General features: G+C 42.8%; 3 protein-coding genes across 3 annotated transcripts in view; all 3 read right to left on the reverse strand.

Annotated features, from left to right (window-relative positions):
* LOC310779565 (uncharacterized protein) lies at positions 1-16,128 on the reverse strand (the record flags this gene model as incomplete). The annotated part of the gene is made up of 3 exons (XM_083640091.1): positions 1-65; positions 262-1,222; positions 16,072-16,128. 2 exons carry the CDS (start codon positions 16,126-16,128, stop codon positions 371-373), a joined length of 909 nt encoding a protein of 302 aa, XP_083496217.1. The 3' UTR covers positions 1-65; positions 262-370.
* LOC310779566 (uncharacterized protein) lies at positions 13,465-20,043 on the reverse strand (the record flags this gene model as incomplete). The annotated part of the gene is made up of 5 exons (XM_083640092.1): positions 13,465-16,243; positions 16,439-16,587; positions 16,677-16,738; positions 18,110-18,792; positions 20,025-20,043. The coding sequence occupies 5 exons, from the start codon at positions 20,041-20,043 to the stop codon at positions 16,155-16,157; spliced, it is 1,002 nt and encodes a 333-aa protein (XP_083496218.1). The 3' UTR covers positions 13,465-16,154.
* The window catches only part of LOC310779567 (uncharacterized protein), a gene marked incomplete at its 5' end in the record, with an annotated part of 9,149 nt that continues 3,230 nt past the window's right edge, over positions 18,879-24,797 (reverse strand). The window contains 5 exons of the mRNA XM_083640093.1: positions 18,879-19,299; positions 19,844-20,037; positions 22,087-22,151; positions 22,338-23,833; positions 24,053-24,271. Coding sequence (XP_083496219.1) covers positions 22,408-23,833; positions 24,053-24,271 — 1,645 coding nt within the window. The 3' untranslated portion in view covers positions 18,879-19,299; positions 19,844-20,037; positions 22,087-22,151; positions 22,338-22,407. The remainder of the gene's footprint in view (positions 19,300-19,843; positions 20,038-22,086; positions 22,152-22,337; positions 23,834-24,052; positions 24,272-24,797) is intronic.

Here is a 24,797-nt window from a genome sequence, read left to right on the forward strand (position 1 = left end):
CTAAAGGATATAATAAAGCAGCGAACGAAGAGAACACCATATCTTTCACTGAAGATTACATCATACTGTAAGAAGAAAGATGCAAAAATCAGACATATTGGGTGGATTTCAAATACAGTATTCTCCATGAAATCAAATCAAATTGAATGGTACATTTCATGTGAAATTGCATCTGCATTAGAATGCTGTTTTTCAGTTGCAATGAACAGTGTAATGATTTGCTAACAAAACAACACCAACAAAATAATGAATTATTCTTACCACGGCAACAACTGTCACCGCAAGGTCTTTGAATTCTTGGCTCGTGGAGTTACTGAGTTCTACTGTGAACTCAACTTGCACGGTTGATGTGAGAACTGCAACTGGTGCATCAGCTGTTGTTGGAGCTGCAGTTGACCCAACAGTTGTGGATCCAGTTGTTGGTGAGCCTCCAGTTGTTGAGCCTCCCGTTGTAGTTGCAGCACCTGTAGTTGGAGCAGCTGTAGTTGGAGCAGTTGTAGTTGGAGCAGCTGTAGTTGCAGCACCTGTAGTTGGAGCAGCTGTAGTTGGAGCAGTTGTAGTTGGAGCGGCTGTAGTGGGAGTGGCTGTAGTTGGAGCAGCTGTAGTTGGAGCAGTTGTAGTTGGAGCAGCTGTAGTTTGAGCAGCTGTAGTTGGAGCAGCTGTAGTTTGAGTTGTCGTTGGGGCTCCAGTTGTCGTTGACCCACCAGTTGTTGTTGCTCCAGTTGTTGTTGAGCCTCCAGTTGTTGTTGCGCCAGTTGTGGTGGGTCCACCAGTTGTTGTTGAGCCTCCAGTTGTTGTTGCTGCAGTTGTCGTTGACCCACCAGTTGTTGTTGCTCCAGTTGTTGTTGAGCCTCCAGTTGTTGTTGCGCCAGTTGTGGTGGATCCACCAGTTGTTGTTGAGCCTCCAGTTGTTGCTGCAGTTGTCGTTGACCCACCAGTTGTTGTTGCTCCAGTTGTGGTGGATCCACCAGTTGTTGTTGAGCCTCCAGTTGTTGTTGCTGCAGTTGTCGTTGACCCGCCAGTTGTGGTTGAGCCTCCAGTTGTTGTTGCTCCAGTTGTGGTGGATCCACCAGTTGTTGTTGAGCCTCCAGTTGTTGTTGCTGCAGTTGTCGTTGACCCACCAGTTGTTGTTGCTCCAGTTGTGGTGGATCCACCAGTTGTTGTTGAGCCTCCAGTTGTTGTTGCTGCAGTTGTCGTTGACCCGCCAGTTGTTGTTGAGCCTCTAGTTGTTGTTGCTCCAGTTGTGGTGGATCCGCCAGTTGTTGTTGAGCCTCCAGTTGTTGTTGCACCAGTTGTGGTGGATCCGCCAGTTGTTGTTGAGCCTCCAGTTGTTGTTGCTCCAGTTGTCGTTGATCCGCCAGTTGTTTCTCCAGTTGTGGTTGATACATCAGTTGTCGTTGAGCCTCCAGTTGTTGTTGCACCAGTTGTGGTGGATCCGCCAGTTGTTGTTGAGCCTCCAGTTGTTGTTGCTCCAGTTGTGGTGGATCCGCCAGTTGTTGTTGAGCCTCCAGTTGTTGTTGCTCCAGTTGTCGTTGACGCGTCAGTTGTTTCTCCAGTTGTGGTTGATACATCAGTTGTCGTTGAGCCTCCAGTTGTTGTTGCACCAGTTGTGGTGGATCCGCCAGTTGTTGTTGAGCCTCCAGTTGTTGTTGCTCCAGTTGTGGTGGATCCGCCAGTTGTTGTTGAGCCTCCAGTTGTTGTTGCACCAGTTGTCGTTGAGCCTCCAGTTGTTGTTGACCCGCCAGTTGTTGCTCCAGTTGTCGTTGACCCGCCAGTTGTTGTTGCTCCAGTTGTTGTTGAGCCACCAGTTGTCGTTGATGATTGAGTAGTAGCCAAATCTAGGGCCACTATTTGTAAGGAATATGAAGTGAATAAGATTAAAATAATAATGTTGCTTATAGGACAATAATCTTTCACTTCATGTCACATTATGGAGATCAACTTACCCACAACAATTAGCAAAATGGATACGATTGGTCCAAAACCCATCCTGTCTTCTTTTGATTCTAGAAAATTGAAACACCATAGTGACTCAACAGCATTTCAACTTAGAACATGCTGTCATATCCTAAAATGTAAAAGTCAAACTTGGCCAGATCACATTTCACTTACAGATTTAGTATAAAAAAATCACCCGCATGTGTTGAACCAAGCGGTGCGGACCAAAATGCGAGACTCATTAGCCAATGAACAGCCAGGATTGCATGCTAAAATAAAGCTGATAATGTACAATTTGATTCAAGGGGGGGAAAACCCTTTCAGGGTACCACACAAACTGTCTATTTTGCTGCAACTCGACAGTGCTGCTTAATCCAGGACCTTACTTCCTGGAAGTCTTAAGAGTAAAAAACTGGTCCATTGGAGGGAAGGGACCCTAGTTACAAGGCTCTGAATCCGACCCGCGCGTGCATCCGTGTGCACGCCCATCCATGCTGTGTCGTGTGTGTGTGTGTGTGTATTTCTGTGTGCACGCATGCATTACTGGCTTGTTTCCAGGCGTATATTAAACTGTGTGTGTGAATGTGTCGTGCGTGTGACCATGTGTGCATGTGTGCGCGCGTGTATTGCGGACAAAACGCTATCGTCCTCCACTCCTCGAGACATTACTCATTTCAGTAACACTTTATAATAACGTTCAGTAGTACGTTTATAAGCTATTAGTTAACGATGAACTAATGAGGAACTAATCATTCACAAAACATTAATATACATTTGTAGATGATTAATAAGTGCTATGTAAACAAATTGCCAATGTGTTGTAAGTCATCTATACACTTTTAGTAAACCATGAAATGATCATAAATAAATCATTAGGCAATGATTAATAAGTAATTAGTCAATATATTATGGACCACTTGTAAGTCACTCAACGTTTTTATATTCCAGCCACGTCTTTGTACACATTTGTTAATCATGAACAAATGATGAGCAAATCATTAGTCAATGATTTATAAGTAATTAGTCGATACATTATGACTCACTTGTAAGTCATTCACAGTTTTTATATTTCAACTATCTTTTCTTTCTATCAGTATCTATTTCGTCACTATACATATTTGTTAATCATGGTCAAATGATGAACAAATCATTACTATATGATCTGTATATAATTTGTTGATGTATCATTGATTACTTGTAAGGTAGCCTGTTAAAACCCTCAAAACAATTATGATCAGTATTACTTAACTGTACCATAACTGTACCACTTATGACCTGTTAGTGAAGCTCCTCCCATGCAGGTGAACATGGGCTATCACAGTGTAATACCCCATTCAAGACAACTTGGACCGCCGTGCTCCGACCTGTAAAAAGTGAATTGAACGGTCGTTCAGGCCGGAATTACAGCTCGGAAATTCGGGTATCATCCAGAGCTCCGGTTTCTCCGAGTTGACGTCACAGCCACATCAAAATGGCAACTTGCATCGTTAATGATAATCACAGAATTATTATAAAGACGTTTGTTGATGTTTTAACACACAATTTGAGGTCTTAATTATGTAATGTTAACGTTTCATATGCGTTTGTGTCATTTGTGTTTCGCTCTGTGTGAAATTCAGCATTCAGCATGTTCGGTTAGCATTGTTCGCTAGTAGGTAGCTACCATGCTAACGCGGGTTGCTATAGCAACAGTTTGGTTTCCTGTCCGGGCCGGAGGTTCCGTGTTGAAACTTACGGCGGTCCGAGTTGTCTTGAATGCGGTATAACTGTACTATAACTCTACCAGACCTGTTAGTGAAGCTCCTCCCATGCAAGTGAACATGGGCTAATGCAGTGTAACTGTACCATAACTGTACAAGCTATGACCTGTTAGTGAAGCTCCTCCCATACAGGACAGGTGAACATGAGCTAATGCAGTGTAACTGTACCATAACTGTCAAGCTATGACCTGATAGTGAAGCTCCTGCCATTCAGGTGAACAGGGCCTATCACAGTGTAACTGTGCCATAACTGTACCAGCTATGACCTGTTAGTGAAGCTCCTGCCATGCAGGTGAACATGGGCTAATGCAGTGTAACTGTATCAGCTATGACCTGTTAGTGAAGCTCCTCCCATGCAGGTGAACATGGGTTATCACTGTGTAACTGTACCAGCTATGACCTGTTAGTGAAGCTCCTGCCATGCAGGTGAACAGGGGCTATCACAGTGCAACTGTACTTTACTTTTAAATATACCCCGCTGAGTCGGGGTATATTTTTTTCCCCCGAGTTGCAAGTCGGAGCTCTGACTTTGAGTGGCGTTCCAGTGCACTTTTTCTAGTAGGAGGTCAGAAAAGCCAAAGGTCCCAGTTGTCTGGAAGGCAGCATTAGAAGCACTGCAGCACAAACTAGAGTGTTCCACAACTGTAATAAATGATGTGTAAATCATGTACTCATATGAATAATGTGACCTTTTCGCCAACTAGGTTGCTGCTAGATGATGTCACTAGCTTGACTGTACAGTACAGTACAGTACAGTACAGTACAGTACAGGCTAGCTAAGTGTTGGTAGCAAGGATTTTGAATTCTAACAGGTTCACAGTTATCTACAAATGATATGTAACACATTCATGTGTGATGAATTGTTTACACTTTAGATTTGGGGATACAGAAAGTGACTTGTAAATGATTTACACATGATTTATTACAGTTGAAGAACACTCTAGTTTGTGCTACAGTGCTTCTTCATTCTTCACATCCTTTTTTGGTGACTGTTGATTGTTGAAACTGCACGGATCAACTTTTTGGAATTTTTGATTGTAATCGTCAGCATTTTTGACTGGACCACTTTACCTCACTGGTCTCTTATAGCAAATGCCAACAAGTTGTGGTCTCATCAGAGCCAGCCTTCTTCTGTGATAAGATTGTCTGATTGCAGCATCTTCATTATTTATTATTATACCATGGTCTGGGTGAATACTTGTTTCTGATTGGCTGGCAGGTGTGCATTAAGTAAGGCTTAATGCACAACGAGGTGTCCATTATCTTAAATTATCACCTCGGACGGTTGCTTCCACGAAGTACATTAATTTATGATAATGGACACCTAGAAGTGCATTAACCCGCTTATACCATGGTGACTTGCCAAATAAACAAAACAAGACCATTCATTTATATTTGCATGCTTTTTGCAATCAAAATCTAGTTTTCATAACCTTGGATGAGTTGAGAAGCGGAGACAAAATAGTCATGCTCAAGATTTTCACATGAGAAAATGGCCGCTTAGTGCCTGTAACCTTGGCAGAATTTCTAGCCCATAAACTAACTAATAACTTGGCCAATTGTATGTAACATACAAAATAAAGCAAACGGTAATGTCGAAGAATCCAAAGATATGTAACTGGCTCATTAAACTCGCATTCTGGGAATAACGTTAACGTAAGTGGTGCGAGACGTACTGTATCAATAGTGTAACTTTCCATGTTGGAGTCCAGCTTGTTTTGTACAAGGAAGTCTCTGTGTGTTGGTGTTAACTGTCCATTTTGTTGTTTTCTTTTTGTTGATCTCATCTTTTTCTTCTTCGATTTCATTTGTATCAGTGATACAGGTAGCGCGCGCTCTCACAAAGCACCTGACTGGCTTGCTGCAAAGTTAGAGCTGGTTTGACAGTTGACAGCTGAGCGGCTTCTGTCAGGTGACAACATCAGATCTCAGAAAACGACAGATTTCTAAATAGCCGTTATTTTGATAAACTGAGCACACAGGGGTAATCTAAATAGTTACTTTGACCGACTCCATTTTTTCTAAACTTATAAAAGTGCCATATTAACCCTTATGGTGGATAGAGCTCAAACAGCTCTGTCAAGACCATGGCGCATTGATATGAACGGTGAACAGACCATTTGCATGGAACTACTTAGCTAGGTGTACATTATCACAAAATAATGGACGCCCTGCAGCCAATCAGAATCCAGTATTAACCCAGACCATGGTATAAAACCATAGAATGCACACGTAGTCCGGCTCAAGTCTAATCACATCTGTGTAAATTAATCCGCTCCCCAACCTGCACAGCTGTTTAATCAAGCAGCACAGTAAACGTTTGTTCAACTCGCTATCTCAGCTTCTATGACCTGAGCGGACTCGCTTCCCTGCACCATACCAGCTCGTATCCAAGGTTCATCCTAATTACTGGAACAGCAAACAACGTTTCCATTACATGAGAAGCTGACAGGATGTTAACGCTTGTTCCAGGTATTAGTGGTTTCCCAAGGGTTGCTAGGTAAACAAAGTTATGGCGTGTGAAAAACTTTAAGGGCCCTATCTTTGTACGGCGCTATCGTTTGCACTGCCTTTGCGCTGCGTTTGCGTGCCTCTTATTGCTATCTTCCCAGCGCACCATCCAGTTTTGCGCTGTGATGACACAGGTGTAGGCGTGGCCCAGGCGTGTCGGTGGGCCTCTAGCCTATCATGTGTCTCGCGCAAGTGTCATTTAGCGCTGTGGGGAAGATACCGTCAGTATGTGGCGAGCGCAAAGAGAGGTTTGGGAGTTGCCCGTTCCAAAATAGGCAGTTCAGCGCAATGTGTTAGAAAAAATCACCTTGGGTGCTCTCAATTTTAACGCCAGGAAATAGCTGGTATTAGGGCAAATGCAGACGTACGCCTGAGCGCAGACAGTATTCTCCGGTGCAGTGCAGGAAATCCTCACTTGGATAGGGCCATTACGCACGGCTCGCGTGCGGACACACAATTCCCTCCTCAGAATGACACGTTGATTTTCAACTAACCTACACTGCAGAAAAAAACACAGCTTGATTTAACAATGAGAATTCGTTTGTCATGGTTTCAAAAAGTGATTTGCGTTTTGAATTGGATTACCAGGGGAACGAGGGTCTGGCCGGGCGGGAGTCTGTGTGTAGCGCGGGGAGGGGTGCTTTGTGTTCGGCTATGAAGGGGGGTCTCCCCGGGGGTCGGTGCACAGGGTGGGTAGAGGCACTGCCGAGGCAGCGCTGTGCTGTGCTGTGCGTGGTCCCGCGGATCGAATTTCGATCGAGTTTCTGGCAGAAAATCACTTTCTGACACAACACCGGCCAGTAGGCTATACACTACAGTAACCATTGATAGTATACAGTAACCTCTCTCCCTGCACAATTGCACCATGCAACAATAGGTTAACCCGAGTGGACAATTATGGTATATAGGCTATTGAAATAAAATCTCACACATCCCTAGCCTATTAAATAAATGAATAGGCTATTTTTAAATGTGTATGTTATAGCCTATATGAGCGAAACGGCTAATTAAAAGGCTACTAATTACAAAATAATCAATTTTCGTTACAATCCGAACTGGTTCACCCTCCAATTCTCTCTTCCCTCTCTCGTTCCCTCCCCCCCCCCCCCCTCTCTCTCTCTCTCTGACTCTCTCCCTCTCCCCATCTAGGCTATATTTTCTCCCTCTTTCTCTCTCTCACTCCAGTCCCGAAGCGGATAGAGACTGAGAACTGAGTCTACTCTCAGTGAGGAGGAAGCTGCTGACGTGACGGTGACGGTGTGGTTTTATGGGCATGAGCACACCTCCACAATGCTTTTGGGCATAAACACGCCTATACAGAGATGTGCGCAGAGATGACGTGAAGCGCAGCGGGCCCGAAACGCCCACAATTAGGGCTTTGCGCGGCGCTATTCCAGCGCAAAACGGGCGCTAACGCAAATCGGGAAGATAGAGCCCTAAGTATTTGATTGCTAAATTTGCACCAAAAATTCACAAATGCTTTTACTTTATATTGTTGGCAAATGCCCATCGTATAAGCGGGATAATCAACTCCTAGGTGTGCGTTATAAGTTAAGTTAAGTTATCCTTTTTTTTATCCCCTTGGGGAAATTCATCCTCTGCATTTGACCCATCCTCTACTAGGAACCTTCCTAGAACTAGGAGCAGTGGGCAGCCACTGTGCAGCGCCCGGGGACCAACTCCAGTTCTTTTGCCAGTACCTTGGTCAGGGGCACTGACAGGAGTATTACCTAACATACGTGTCTTTCTTGGATGGTGGGAGGAAACCGGAGCACCCGGAGAAAACCCACACAGACACGGGGAGAACATGCAAACTCCACACAGAAAGGACCTGGGACGGACCGGGGTTCGAACCCGGGACCTTCTTGCTGTGAGGCAACAGTGTTAACCACTGAGCCACATACGATTTTATAGAGCACCGCACGAATGAGTCTTGAAGTAAAGCTTGGGTTCGTCAGGGGAAAAGTGAATGGGGTTTTAGAATGGGGATTTCACTTAAATGCATAAAATAAGGTCTGTGGTTAACAAAGGTTTATGGGAGCACGAATTTGCGTTCAGCAGGATAATCTTCACAAACGTGAATAACTTTTATGACTTCTGGAATGTAAATGTGATTTTTAGAAAACGCTTCAAAAGGCATAACAGTGATTAACGTTCGTGAAGATTATCCTGCTGAATCCAAACTTCCACAGACCTTATTTGATGCATTTAAGTGAAATCCCCATTCTAAAACCCCATAGACTTTTCCCCCTAAGAACCAACATGGCAGCGATTTCTGATTAAGCCTACAAAAATAAGTCATCCATGCGGTACTCTATTATAGACATATTTTATGGTTTTTCTGCACATCGCTACTCACTCTCTCATCCCCTTCTCTCATCCTCAATTGTGTCCTATTTCATCTTCTCCTGCTCTCTCTCTCTCTCCCAGACACACACACACGTTTACAAAAGTAGAAAAATATGATCATCTAGTAGCCTACAGCAGAGGTTCTCAAATGTTTTTCAGCCAAGGACCCCTTACAAGATAGAAAATATACCGGGGACCCCCTCATTCTGATTTGTGATTTTGGGCTAAGCTTAATTGTTTCCACGGTAACGTGGTTGACTTTTAATTTGATAGGTTTGTTATTAGAATGTAATCCATGAACCATTTTAGATTTAAAGCATAAACTATTTTCGTTGAACTATGAAGATTTTGCACAAAAAAAAAATTTTTTTTTTTTTTATTACATTACATTTACATTACGTAATTTAGCAGACGCTTTTGTTTTGTCCAAAGCGACTTACAATAATATCACAATTTGTCAACAGTACAGAAAACCACTATGCAACACAATCAATGACAGCCAAGATATTTTGATAGACTAGCACCATGTAGGAAGTAGTTTGAGAAGGAATAAGTAACATGTAGCATTTTATTTTTTAATTAATTTTTTTTTTTTTTTTTTTTTACTTGAAAACTTTCCGCGGACCCCCATTTGAGAACCACTGGCCTACAGTATGGAAATGTGCACTTTACATCAAAAGCTGTGTCCCTCTCCATTACACAATAGATGTGCTTTAGATTAACCGTCATCACATCATTTGCTAAATATACAACCTACAAGAAAACCAACACAGAAAAGCACAGCCCAGCAAAAAATAATCTGTCATCATAAGCACTTGAATTGTTGAAGTGAGTAGCAACAGGATGGATACAAATAAAATAAAAAATTAAATAAAAAGAGAGAGAAAAAAAAAGACCAAACTAAGATATACAGCTAAAAATAAGATATTGGGGGGAAATAGTACACGAATTACATCATATAATATTACATTTATTATATTGAGGTATCGTTTACATTAAATAAAAAGGTGAGCATTCACTTTGAACTATATGAGAAAATGTTGACACATAAGAAATGTCATCTGATTTATCTGTTATTCAAAATAAATAATAATAAAAAAGTAGAATATCGACATAAAGATATACTTACTCAAAAAGATAGTCACCTTTTATAAATTCTGCTGTTTCAGATTCGTATTCCTTTTTTTAAATACTATTTCCTGATATAGCTGATATTCCTCAATATTTAATCCATCTTACATCTGTGGTTCACACTTTTTGTGGCAGGCCACACAGGTCAGGCCTTTATATATTGTGTGGGAAAGGGATGTGACATGACGTAACAGACAGGTAATTCTTTCTTCAGAAATGGTTTCACACATTAGTCAAAGAAAAGAAGAAAAAACAAGGATATCAGCTGTCATTTCCCAGCAGTTCCTTGTCCCAGTGTATTGTTGATGCATTCCACTTGTGTCCTGTCATCACATGCATTCTGTCATGTCATAGGCTTGAGGAAGTTGGCGGTGATGAAGGCTGAAGGCCGTTTCTGTCACCTCAGTGCTCTCTGTTCAGCGAGCGCAGCCTGCACTAGACAGGGGGACAGTGCGAGGCTGCCTGAAGCGAGAGCAGCGGACTAGTTGGCTGTTGTAACTGTAACAGTCACACTGTGTTAAGGTAAAGCAGCAGATATTGCCATGCCAAAGTTGTAATGAAGTTAATATACATAATAATTACCTACGCTGACATTGCAAAAACACCACGATCTTATGAGCGATTCGTATGAAGCGCTGCCTCGCACAGTGCAAAGTGTGGTGTGTGGAGATAGGTCTGTCTATCAGTCTACTTTTTTTACTTTCACTCGTCACTTTCTTGATACATGAGGTGATTTCCCCTGTAATTTTTTTTATGAATGAGCTGACCATTCGCACCTTTTCCGGCTCGCTGCGAGACCTTTCAAGTGGAGGCGGGTTGTCCGCCAATACGGCGATGTGACAACCTTTGGTGCCGGGACAAAAGGCGTACAAGAATTACCCACCAACGCGCGTTCCTGCCTTTCACATCGGAGCCGCGAATCCTAATTTCCAGGCATTTTACGGCTTTCATAGCCGGTGTGAAAGAGCCTTCTGACTCGTGACTACCAGGTTTTGTTCTTTCCTGATTATTGCTCACCCCGACACAGTGATTTAAACTTGGATGGGACAATTGATGGCATTATTGGTGCCAATCAAATTAATACAATAGCAATGTAACAAAATAGAAAAGTAATGGGGTGGGGGGGGGGGGGTGAATGATTTCTCTAATGCATGTCCAAAGTCCGGCTCGGGGGCCAGATGCGGCCCTTTGCCCGATCATAAGTGGCCCTCGGCTTGGCTCTCAAAATATGCTATATGTGGCCCTTGACACAGTATTGGTTAATGAAGCAAGTTTAATTTGCATGTTTTCTGTTCACCTAACAGCACTATCATACAGTTTGTACACAAGCACCAAGTAGGAACAGCACAGGCAGAACTAATGTTTGAGATGACAAAATCTTTCGAGTACAATTGTATTGTGATTTTTATTTTTAGCAGCTGGCTAAAAAAAATCACTTCACATGATTTAATCTGGCCCCCATTCAAAAAAGTTTGGACACCCCTGGAATGTGATAATTTCATCAAATTCCTCCAGACAAAGAGCAAACCATGATGCTAACTAGCTTATACACCAACACAGCATCATTACGTCAGTCCTTACATTTCTACTTGATGTATTTAATTTATAAACTTTATTTCCTGGAGTCTTTCATAATTAGCTCTTGGGGCAGAGCATTCACCATTTACGTCAGTACAGTACACCTGAAGTCAATGGTGACTGGTTTTCTCTCGAGTTGTGCTGGCAACCTCCCTGTGTTACATGGACAAACCACCTGTGTTTTAACTGGCATGAGGGTGCATAGATGATGAGTCATGACAGGATAAAAGAAAAGGGTCAATGATTCTTAGTCTGTCTCATTGGCATTTATTTCCTTCATCGCATTTCCGCATTTTCAAACATGTTTGTGCAACTGGACCAACCTGATTCACTGATACTAAGGTAACAGCAGTGGCTACTGGCTACTATGGGGGTTGGGGGATTGTACGACTTTTTTTGCAGGATTTGGTTGTCTGTAGGGGGGGACATGTCCCCACCACTTTTCAAAACCTAGATTCTGTCCCCCCCCCCCCCCCACACACTTTTTAAACTGAAAAAAGTGTGGGTTAACTGAAAAAATCATGCTTAATATGCTACTGTTTGACCAGCCATCATATTCTGGCTGAGAATGTGAATTGAGTTGCTGATTGTAAGCTATAGGCTACTCCAAAAGCTTGCCATGGATTTCCTCATCTGTAAAAAGTGCCCTCTTCAGACCCTGAATGCATTTCTAATGGCGCTCTGTATGCAAATTCCCCTTTCCAAGCCGTCCACGAAGGCAGCAGAGCCAAGAAATGAAAGCGTCAAACTTCAAAGCATAGCAAACCAGCCAATGCACACGTGTGACACAACAGCAGCACACAAAACCGTCTGACTTAATTTGAGACAGACAGATATCACTATCAGGTACATAGGCGTATGTGGCCATTGGCCAAATCAAAGTATTATACTGTTTTTTCATCTTATTTGTCAATAGGGACCCCCCCCCCCCCTCTCTCTCTCTTTCTCTCTCGCTCTCTCAGTCCGATGTAATTTCACAATTTGCTAATTGAGTTTTGATCGATCACACATGCTGACTGACAAGGGTCTTCTAGGCCAGAGGTTCTCAAATGTTTTTCAGCCAAGGACCCCTTACAAGATAGAAAATATACCGGGGACCCCCTCATTCTGATTTGTGATTTTGGGCTAAGCCTAATTGTTTCCACGGTAATGTGCCCGACTTTTAAATTGATAGGTTTGTTCGATTAGAATGTAATCCATGAACCATTTTAGATTTAAAGCATAAAATATTTTCGTTGAACTATGAAGCTTTTGCAATGTTTTTAAAATAAAAATACGTTTTTATTTTTAATTTCCAGAAAACTTTTCCCGGACCCCCTGGCAAAGTGCCACGGACCCCTGGGGGTCCCCGGACCCCCATTTGAGAACCACTGTTCTAGGCAATCAGGCAATGCATAGCATTACATGATAAAACTGACTTAATAACTGCAAATGCACAATTTGGCTTTGATAACATTCATCTAGCCTACTGGATTGTTGTAGGCTACTTGTAGGGCAGTGATATACCCGAGGCTCAAAAGCCACATACGGCTCCTTTATGGGTAGTTCTGGCTCTTTTAAGTCACATTTAAATAAATAAATGAATGAATAAATAGCCTAACTAAATAAATAAAATCAAAATAAAGGGAACAAAGGCCATTTTTGGGGGATTGTGGCTCATGGAAAGATTTTTTTTGGTCAATGTGTCTCCTGATAGGGCAAGGTTGTTGTCACTCAGTGTTGTAACATTAATGCTGAATTGCTCATAGATCTTCATCAGTGACAGCAGCCATACTGCAGAGATAAGCAGTGAACATGGTTGAATTTAAAATAAAGCACACTAATAATAATAATAATAATAATAATAATAATAATAATAATAATACAACCAACGTGATTTCAATATGGCTCTGGCTTTCACATCAGTATTTTTCTATGCCTTGTTCATGTCACCTGCTTTCAAATTAGAGCTCTGATGAGTTGGAGGAGGTGGTGTCTAAAAGGCATGTATCATTTGATTGTTGTTGATCACTTGCGAGACCAGGTATTCGCCCTTGAATACAGTACATATAATTTCTGCTTTTTTCATTGAAACTTCTGGCCTTGAATATATGCCAATCCAGTTTGCTTGTCCGACCATCCCCCCCCCCCCCCCCACACACACACACACACACACATTCCCCAAAGTCACAAAGTTACACAGACTTATAGAAATATGTATTGTGCTCATCATGAAGATCTACAATTTATTACACAAAGTATTACAAATGAGAATGTAAGCTCACAGAATACACTTATCTATGACAGTCGGCCAGGTCGACTGTCATAGATTATTGAGTGTTCTCAATAATCTACCTAGTAAAATAAAGGAAATGAATGAATAAATTAATACACATAAATAAGCAAATTAACTGGATAATCATACAGGACATTGTTCTGATATCATACATTCCTTAGTTATGATGGCGTTTGACTTATATTGGTCAACGTGGAGTAATTCATGTATGCACATACTTCAAATGCATTGGAGGTGCGACCCATTTAACTTTGTTGACGTGAACTAAATTATCTTTGATTAAAGACCCAATCCATGCTGTATTATGCTCCGGCAGCTAAACATGAGTTTCACATGCATTTTGAGACTATAGAGCAGCCCTGGAGCCAGAACCGGCCCTCATGATGGTTCTGCCTGGCCCGCAAGGTCTAAAGCAAACCACAGCATTTTACTAATGAAGGGGAAAAGAATCGAATGAGATGAGAAAAATAGTTGCCCACCCCTGATGTAGAGGTTTATGTTTATGTTAAACGGAGGTGTATGAATTGTGGGTTAGACAAGCTGTAAAAAGCCTATTTCCATGTTCCAACTAAGGCCAACTACCCAAGGATCTGTGTAACGATCTGACATTTCTTACAGATAAAAATAATTCTGGACTGAGGCTTTAATTTAAACGTTGGGTAATGTACTGTATAGGACCATTTGATAGACAATGTGGTCTAGACTAGAGTGTCACAAAAAGTCACTGGAGCACGATACCTAAAAGATAAACTATAAAGTATAATCTTACATTGTTGCTGAAGCATTCACCCTGCATGCAGCGATATCTGTGATCCGTTCCTCAACAACAAGGCATCACTGAAGGGAGCCGCCGCCTTTAATTTGATTGGTTGAAAATGTTTCATCTTTCCTCTGCATCCAAAATAATCACTCGGAGATCGGGCCAAAAATATAGTTATTGTTATGGATGTTTTCCCCACGCTATTGGCCAGCTGGGGTCAGAAGTTGGCAAAGTCTGGACACTCAGTCAATCAGTCACTCACTCACTTACTCATGGACGTTTAGTGAGGCTCGGGATATGAGTAGTAGTAGTTAGCTTAGCATAATGACTGGTAGTCAAGAAAATACTACACCCCCCCGATAATCACTAAAAATACACCATCCAAAAGCACCAAAATGATCTAAATTACTCTGTCTAGTAGTTTTACATTATCATTTCATAATGTGATGAATGCACGAGTCGCAACATGTACAATACATAAGAGTACATGAGAGCATTTTGGCGCTGTTGGAATGTGTATTTCTGGTGACCTAACAGGGGGTAGGCTAGCCATTCCCTTGACTACCAGTCATTATGCTAAGCTAACAGCAGGAGGGGCGCGTCACACGTTCTACTGCATGCATGGAGAAGAGAAGGGCGTCTATCGTCTCGCCTTACTATCGGGAATCATCATCATCATAACTAAAAGAGAGCAAGTGGGCTCTGCGATTTTTGTCCCGGAAGTGATGTCACCCAACTGGAGGTGATGTCATCAGTGATGTCACTTGAGCAATTGTGACATCACTGATGATGTCATAAACATTGTGACATCATTGGGATGTCATCAGTGAGGGATGTCATCATGTTGCAAAGTTGGGTAATTGTGCGCTGCGCATGCCAATAGAGCAGGCGAGCTGCATATGAAGTGGCCTTTAAACTCAATAATTGTACCCTTATTTAGTTGTAAATATTGCTATAGCACATGGTAGATATGGTAGATAATGGTAAATATTGCTATAGCACATGGTAGTCCATGAGGCAAATTGTACATGTACATAGTGCAATTTCGATGGACTATCTGGATATCCCACAGTTCAAATGATTTAAATCAGTGGTTCTCAACTGGTGGGTCGGGACCCAGAAGTGTGTCGCGGGGCCGTTTTGAGTGGGTCACGGATGTGTGTATGAAAAAAAAAGTTCTTCCACTCTTTGAGAACGCCGGTGTCCACGGCCAACATTGCTGTCTTTCAGTGAATGTAGTGGGCTCACTTTTAAAGCCAGAGTGAAGATACTGGTATCCTCTGAGACTAGAAGGCCTAAGGCATCCATTGCTACCAAACATGACCTGCTTGCTTCACCGGTTTAAACTTGTTTAAAAAGCATAATAGGTATTGAGGAAGCTGACATTTGGGTCACAACTTAATAAATAGAAAAAATGTGGGTCGTGAGCCTAGACCAGTTGAGAACCTCTGATTTAAATAATCATATTATTGTGCGTTTATTTGTAGTATTACCATATTATTTTCCTTTCATTGAACCAGTTGCTTAATGCTGGCTGCATGGATTGAGCTCATTCTGTCCTCCTGGTCCATCCTACAGCGTTCAGTGGTTTCCAACTGGCGTTCCAAGGCGTATGCTGTCATTTGCACAGTTGGATAGTGACTGAAATCCAATCAGGAGGCCATCCTCTGAATGTGCCTGCTCCATTGTCCTTAATGTGTCCGGCCATTACAATTTACAATTTAATATCTGGAGGTTATTCCCAAGCCATCAATGCTTGAGCCCCTCACAAATCTCATGTTTTTAATGTCAACAAAGTCCTTTCTCATACCAGTGACGGTGGCCATAGTCCTTTGACATTCATGTCTCTCACTTATTGCTGGTTTGAGAGTAGCCATGACAACAGCACCAAGAAGAATGCAGTGAGGAGACTGATCTTATTGCTTACTCCACTTGAAACCACTGTAAAGGAATAGAGAAGAAAAGTTTATTAAAAAGTGTGAGAAGTTTTTAGCCTGGGTGAACCCAGACTTCAACGTGACATCACAGACTATGCCTGTAGCGTAAGTTAGTACATGGAGGTCACGTGGAGGCGGGGTTTACCCAGGCTACAAAGTTTCTGCACGTTTTGATCAGGTAGTACTCAATATTGCTTACCTGTGCCATTCACAGAAACAGAGTTGGGGTCAATGTTGAAGGCTGTAATCTTTGAAGCTGCATTGATCAAAACATTTCCAATCTGGGTAGATGTAGGAACAGATGAGGCCGCGAAAGCAACGTCTATGTTATTGACGATTGATCCATTCCTGCAAATGGAAATACAGAAAAAATATAATTTCAATCATCATGACTTTCTGGCCATTATTCATTAATTTAATTTAATTAATTAAATTACCTGAATGACACCACTGTCAAGGAGCTGAAGGAGGAGAACGCTGCACTGTAAAAAGGCGCAAGCTGCAGGAACAAAAGCAGGTTTGTAAGTATATTTATGTTGGCTATATTCTTAATATTTTTTTGTACTTAGTCGTTTCAATTTTAAGTATTTTAAATTTCACATTGTTTAGTTATACTTCCATGTCCTTCTTAAATGCTCTTTATTAGGCCTTTAGTGACTACCACAGTAAAATTACAAAAGGGGATGTGCACTGAGAGTGTATCTTTGTCCTTTTATGTAGAGATAGATCTTTAATTGTTTCTTTGAAACCCCAGCAACTGGAATCAAATGCCATCCCATAAGAGACAGGCGTTTCCCACTGTATGATCCAGCATTGTGAAGTAGAAAACAACCTATACCCTATTAAAGATGTACTGCAAAGACCCAAGTATAACGCTACTGTACCTAGCAAGAACGGTAAAAGTGGAATTAGACTTGGGGGGAAATTGGCAATTCGGAAACTTGAATATATTGAAAAGGTCTTGCCAATAGCTTTTGTCAGTGAAACAATATAGCCCAAAGTGAAGAGAGGGTGAATGCTATTGCAGAAATTGAAATTTGATTTGAAATTGTATACTGTCACATACATTTTATTGATTTTTCATTGGTGAAGATTTAACACCGAAATCCCAAATAAATGTATTTTGACACTGACAAAAACTTATTGTTGGAAGATGAGCACATGAATGAAATTAAAGGAAGGCTTACTGTAGATTATTAGATAGTTTTATGTTAAGACAATTGTGTAGGCTACTAAAAGAACATTGTTAAAGGGACAGCGCACCCTAAAATCCAAAATACATATTTTTCCTCTCACCTGTAGTGCTATTTATCCATCTATATCGTTTTGGGATAGTTGCCTGAGTTTTGGAGGTATCGGCCGCAGAGATGTCTGCCTTCTCTTCAATACAATGGAACTGGATGGCACTCGGCTTGTGGTGCTCAAAGTGCCAAAGAAATACATTTGAAAAACTCAACAGCAATGTCTCTTTCCAGAAATCATGACCCGGTTACTCAAGATAATGCACAGACGTTGTTGTGAGCAGTTTCATATAGGAAGTATTTTTCTTTTGCAGTCTCATGTAGGAACTAGCTAGCAGCTAGCAGGTGTAGTTCGGTCAAAAGAAAATACTTCCTGCATGAAACTGCTCATAACAAGGTCTGTGGATTATCTTGAGTAACGGGGTCATGATTTCTGGAAAGAGACATTGCTGTTGTTTTTCAAATGTATTTCTTTGTTACATTGAGCACCACAAGCCAAGTGCCATCCAGTTCCATTGTATTGAAGAGAAGGCAGAAACTCTGAGCTGTTCCTTTAAGATGCAGCAATCTATATTTTCAATCATTTGAGCATTGAATACAATAAGCTTAATTTTAAGTGGGAGACTTACCTCTGTTCTTATCAGCGTGGCTCGAGTTACGAAAGCTGTAGATGATGAATCCAGCAGGTTACTTGTAAATGTCTCAGCAGATGAGAAGCTAACAGATAAACTAGTTGTAGCAACTGTGGTAGTTGGAGCAGCTGTAATGGTGGTTGGTCCAGCTGTTGTGGTTGGAGCAGCTGTAATGGTGGTTGGTCTAGCTGTTGTGGTTGCTCCAGCTGTTGTAGGAGCAGCTGTTGTGGTTGGTCCAGCTGTTGTTGGAGCAGCTGTTGTGGTTGGTCCAGCTGTTGTTGGAGCAGCTGTTGTGGTTGGTCCAGCTGTTGTTGGAGCAGCTGTTGTGGTTGGCCCAGCTGTTGTGGTTGGTCCAGCTGTTGTTCTAGCAGCTGTTGTTGTTGGCCCAGCTGTTGTGGTTGGTCCAGCTGTTGTGGTTGGCCCAGCTGTTGTGGTTGGTCCAGCTGTTGTTGGCCCAGCTGTTGTGGTTGGCCCAGCTGTTGTGGTTGGTCCAGCTGTTGTTGGAGCAGCTGTTGTGGTTGGCCCAGCTGTTGTGGTTGGTCCAGCTGTTGTTGGAGCAGCTGTTGTGGTTGGTCCAGCTGTTGTTGGAGCAGCTGTTGTGGTTGGCCCAGCTGTTGTGGTTGGTCCAGCTGTTGTTGGAGCAGCTGTTGTTGTTGGTCCAGCTGTTGTGGTTGGTCCAGCTGTTGTTGGAGCAGCTGTTGTGGTTGGTCCAGCTGTTGTGGTTGGCCCAGCTGTTGTGGTTGGTCCAGCTGTTGTGGTTGGCCCAGCTGTTGTGGTTGGTCCAGCTGTTGTTGGAGCAGCTGTTGTGGTTGGCCCAGCTGTTGTGGTTGGTCCAGCTGTTGTTGGAGCAGCTGTTGTGGTTGGTCCAGCTGTTGTTGGAGCAGCTGTTGTGGTTGGCCCAGCTGTTGTGGTTGGTCCAGCTGTTGTTGGAGCAGCTGTTGTTGTTGGTCCAGCTGTTGTGGTTGGTCCAGCTGTTGTGGTTGGTCCAGCTGTTGTTGGAGCAGCTGTTGTGGTTGGTCCAGCTGATGTGGTTGGCCTAGCTGTTGTTGGAGCAGCTGTTGTGGTTGGTCCAGCTGTTGTGGTTGTTGGTGCCACTGTGGCAGTAGCGGGAGCAGCTGTTGTTGTTGTTGGCGCCACGCTTGTGGTGGTTGGAGGAGCTGTTGTAGTTGTAACACCTGTGATGGCAGCTGTGGAAGAGAATTGGTTTTGTAAACTATTGTCAAGAATCTTAAAGTTAATCACAAGCTAGTGACACGCCGTTCTGCTAAACAGCTGTTCTAGAGAAATTCTGTTATTCATTCACTTTTCACTGCCATCACTGAGTGATGTTTTTGAAATGTATTTATTGTGGTGGTTACTGTAATTTTATGTGTGGTGGTGTCGTTTGTGATGGATTCTTTTGCAAACCAAATTCCCCTCTGGAATTTTAATAAAGACTAAACTGAACTGAAGCCAGTTTTTTAGTCACAAGCATTTTCATTGAATGCCAGATAGCTTATAGAATATCTAATCCTGCCACATATTGTGCTGTTGAAATGGTGTGGTGAACTGTATTAACAGCCTACTGAACAATGTGGCAGATGTCGTTTTGTATCTGATCCCTAAGCTATATCCGTTTCACATTTTCCAACATCGTTTTGTTCCCTATGTTTCAATTCAGGCAATTATTTACAATTCTGTTTCAAATAATCAGTGGAGTGAAATTTTGCCTCGTGTTAACTGTTAACTTACGTGTTACTGTGAGGGAGCTGGTATCAATAGTGATGTTGAAGGTATTGTTGGGGTTATTCACAGCTTCTGTCACAGCCGCTACAATGGAGTCAGGCTCTGGGATAGATGAAGGTGAAGCAGTCCTGCTGAACTCAACCCCCACTTCTGCTTCAGTGTTAGATGCAGCTCGTTTTCTGGATACCGCACTTGCAGCGCTGCATCACAAATGCCAATATCATAAAGTCAAGAGTCAAATTATGAAAATTATACATTATATTCATAACTTATTCAAATGTGTAACTTATAATAGAGGTGATGTACAGATACCTTATTTATAAATGACATAGAAACATACATTTACATATGACAAACATGTTAAGTAATATCAGACAGAGGGCCCTATCGTATGCCCTCGCTATTCAGCGTTTGCGGCTGCGAGTCCGACTTGCGGCCGTCTTCTGCTATCTTCCACCCCTCGCAGCTGTCAATTTGTCAAGTTTGCCCAACAAAGTGCACGCGTGGCGCAGCTTTAGGCGTGGCCACGTTAAATCCTGCCGTTATGCTATCTTATGCAGCTAGAAGAGCCCAGACCCACTTCTTAGCCCAATTTATGACCCACGCACTGGCATCGTACGTCCGCTCCCCCTCTCACTCAGAGCAAAACATTTCTCTCTCCCTCCAAATCTCTCTCTCTCACTGCCTTCCCCTATCTTTCTCTCTCACTAGTAATATAATAATAATGATAATAATAATAAACTGTATACCACCTTTCAATAACATAAAATACAGCTCAAAGTGCTCTACAGCCAATCACGCATGTGGTTCCAAGACACACACACACACACACACACACACAAACACACACACACACACACGGGTAAAATCAATCAAAGTCCGACAAATCTGGTGGTCACCCAAGTCCGGTTAAAAAAAAAATCCCTCTGAGCCCAATTTTGAAATATTGAAATAACGGTAGACTAGAATTACATTTTCACACATCTCCATCTATTAAAGAAACACGTATTTTATTATGTGTATGTTATAGCCTATGTGATGAACGAAACATCTACAATTAGTAAGCACGCTCAGATTGAATGCGGTCCACCCGTCCACCACAGTGGCTATGGACATAATTACTTCACAACATGCTTTAGCCTACTTTAAACTGAGTGAATAAAAGGTAAGAATATAGCAAATTGTATTACCTGTAGCCTACTGTACATCTGAGAACAAAACCACTTTCACTTGCACCCTCTCTCCCTCTTGCCTGGCACTTGCCACATCTCTTTCCCTATCTCTCTGTCTATTTCTCTCTCTCGGCAATGATGCGCTGCTGTCAGTCAGCCTACATCAGAAATAAGTTAATTAATAAATATATTAGTAAATAAATAGATAAATAAATAAATAATTAGTTCATTTGCAGAAACCCTTAAATGCCATTCTTAAAATGAATAAACAACACCTGTTTGATACTCCCTCGAGTGCACATTAAAATATAACATTGTTGGGGTGATTTATGTGAAAATTAGCAGGTGATTTTTTTTATTATTATGATCGATAATATAAATATAATGTGTCGGTGTCAGTGGTCTCGCTAAATAAACAAATCAATAAATTGCTGATGATTCTGACCCTGGATAAATAAACGGGGCTGTGTGATTTTGACTCTGATGACAATTAGTGTTGAAATGTTAGTACCTGTTTGCACAATTAAAAGCTGCAAATCACAGATGTTTTTGACAGTGTTGTTATCTATGATGATGTGATGATGCTGTGTATGGAGATGTCCAAATTACGCATGGATATTACTACCATGCTCTCATCACGCAAACGGAATGAGAGAGGGGAATCTGATTAGTTGTGTGGATGTAATGCCCTCACCACGCCTGTGCATAATTTCCCAAGTTAATCCTGCCCATTTCAACCTTGCACATGCAAATGGCAAGGTGCGTGCTGCGAACGGTACCACAATGGTTTGGACAGGCCTATAACTATATCTGAATCCTTTTATAATATTTTATAATCTCTTTAGAGCATTTATATCTTATTTGTTTATGGCTGTTCTTATCAATGTTAGATGAGCACCAACCACACCAAGACAAATTCCTAGTATGTGATAACATACCTTGGTAAATAAAATAATTCTGATTCTAATCCTTATAACTGCACTAACGCAGGGCGATAATTGCGACTGTGACACCGCTGCAGGGAAAAGGGACAATATGACGCAGAGGCTTTAAAAGAAGGTAGATTTTGTAGCTTACCTAAATGATATAACAAAGCAGCGAACGAAGAGAACACCATATCTTTCACTGAAGATTACATCATACTGTAAGAAGAAAGATGCAAAAATCAGACATATTGGGTGGATTTCAAATACAGTATTCTCCATCAAATTGAATGGTACATTTCATGTGAAATTGCATCTGCATTAGAATGCTGTTTTTCAGTTGCAATGAACAGTGTAATGATTTGCTAACAAAAGAACACCAACAAAATAATGAATTATTCTTACCACGGCAACAACTGTCACCGCAAGGTCTTTGAATTCTTGGCTCTCGGAGTTACTGAGGTTTACTGTGAACTCAAATTGCACGGTTGATGTGAGAACTGCAACTGGTGCAGCAGCTGTTGTTGGAGCTGCAGTTGACCCAACAGTTGTTGATCCAGTTGTTGGTGAGCCTCCAGTTGTTGAGCCTCCCGTAGTAGTTGCAGCACCTGTAGTTGGAGCAGCTGTAGTTGGAGCAGTTGTAGTTGGAGCAGCTGTAGTTGCAGTACCTGTAGTTGGAGCAGCTGTAGTTGGAGCAGTTGTAGTTGGAGCGGCTGTAGTGGGAGTGGCTGTAGTTGGAGCAGCTGTAGTTGGAGCAGTTGTAGTTGGAGCAGCTGTAGTTTGAGCAGCTGTAGTTGGAGCAGCTGTAGTTTGAGTTGTCGTTGGGGCTCCAGTTGTCGTTGACCCACCAGTTGTTGTTGCTCCAGTTGTTGTTGAGCCTCCAGTTGTTGTTGCGCCAGTTGTGGTTGATCCACCAGTTGTTGTTGACCCACCAGTTGTTGTTGCTCCAGTTGTGGTGGATCCACCAGTTGTTGTTGAGCCTCCAGTTGTTGTTGCTCCAGCTGTCATTGAGCCCCCAGTTGTTGTTGAGCCTCCCGTTGTGGTGGATCCACCAGTTGTCATTGAGCCTCCAGTTGTCGTTGCTCCAGTTGTGGTGGATCCACCAGTTGTCGTTGAGCCTCCAGTTGTTGTTTCTCCAGTTGTGGTGGATCCACCAGTTGTCATTGAGCCTCCAGTTGTCGTTGCTCCAGTTGTGGTGGATCCACCAGTTGTCGTTGAACCTCCAGTTGTTGTTGCTCCAGTTTTGGTGGATCCACCGGTTGTCGTTGAGCCTCCAGTTGTTGTTGCTCCAGTTGTGGTGGATCCACCGGTTGTCGTTAAGCCTCCAGTTGTTGTTGCTCCAGTTGTCGTTGACCCACCAGCTGTCGTTGAGCCTCCAGTTGTTGTTGCTCCAGTTGTGGTGGATCCACCAGTTATCGTTGAGCCTCCAGTTGTTGTTGCTCCAGTTGTGGTGGATCCACCGGTTGTCGTTGAGCCTCCAGTTGTTGTTTCTCCAGTTGTCGTTGACCCGCCAACTGTCGTTGAGCCGCCAGTTGTTGTTGCTCCAGTTGTGGTGGATCCACCAGTTGTCGTTGAGCCTCCAGTTGTTGTTGCTCCAGTTATTGTTGACCCGCCAGTTGTCGTTGAGCCTCCAGTTGTGGTGGATCCACCAGTTGTTGTTGCTCCAGTTGTAGTTGAGCCTCCAGTTGTCGTTGACCCACCAGTTGTTGTTGCTCCAGTGGTTGTTGAGCCTCCAGTTGTTGTTGCGCCAGTTGTGGTTGATCCACCAGTTGTTGTTGAGCCTCCAGTTGTTGTTGCTGCAGTTGTCGTTGACCCACCAGTTGTTGTTGCTCCAGTTGTGGTGGATCCACCAGTTGTTGTTGTTGCTCCAGTTGTGGTGGATCCACCAGTTGTTGTTGTTGCTCCAGTTGTGGTGGATCCGTCAGTTGTTGTTGAGCCTCCAGTTGTTGTTGCTCCAGTTGTGGTGGATCCGCCAGTTGTTGTTGAGCCTCCAGTTGTTGTTGCACCAGTTGTGGTGGATCCGCCAGTTGTTGTTGAGCCTCCAGTTGTTGTTGCTCCAGTTGTCGTTGACGCGTCAGTTGTTTCTCCAGTTGTGGTTGATACATCAGTTGTTGTTGAGCCTCCAGTTGTTGTTGCTCCAGTTGTGGTCGATCCACCAGTTGTCGTTGAGCCTCCAGTTGTTGTTGCTCCAGTTGTCGTTGACCCGCCAGCTGTAGTTAAGCCTCCAGTTGTTGTTGCTCCAATTGTCGTTGACCCGCCAACTGTCGTTGAGCCGCCAGTTGTTGTTGCTCCAGTTGTGGTGGATCCACCAGTTGTCGTTGAGCCTCCAGTTGTTGAGCCTCCAGTTGTTGTTGCTCCAGTTGTTGTTGAGCCTCCAGTTGTCATTGAACCTCCAGTTGTTGTTGCTCCAGTTGTCGTTGGGGCTCCAGTTGTCGTTGACCCACCATTTGTTGTTGCTCCAGTTGTTGTTGAGCCTCCAGTTGTTGTTGCGCCAGTTGTCGTTGACCCACCAGTTGTTGTTGAGCCTCCAGTTGTTGTTGAGCCTCCAGTTGTTGTTGCTGCAGTTGTCGTTGACCCACCAGTTGTTGTTGCTCCAGTTGTGGTGGATCCACCAGTTGTTGTTGAGCCTCCAGTTGTTGTTGCTGCAATTGTCGTTGACCCACCAGTTGTGGTTGATCCACCAGTTGTTGTTGAGCCTCCAGTTGTTGTTGCTGCAGTTGTCGTTGACCCACCAGTTGTTGTTGCTCCAGTTGTGGTGGATCCACCAGTTGTTGTTGAGCCTCCAGTTGTTGTTGCTGCAATTGTCGTTGACCCACCAGTTGTGGTTGATCCACCAGTTGTTGTTGAGCCTCCAGTTGTTGTTGC

Source organism: Poromitra crassiceps (assembly GCF_964638095.1).
Source record: "Poromitra crassiceps genome assembly, chromosome: 7".
Classification (NCBI taxonomy): Eukaryota; Metazoa; Chordata; class Actinopteri; order Beryciformes; family Melamphaidae; genus Poromitra; species Poromitra crassiceps.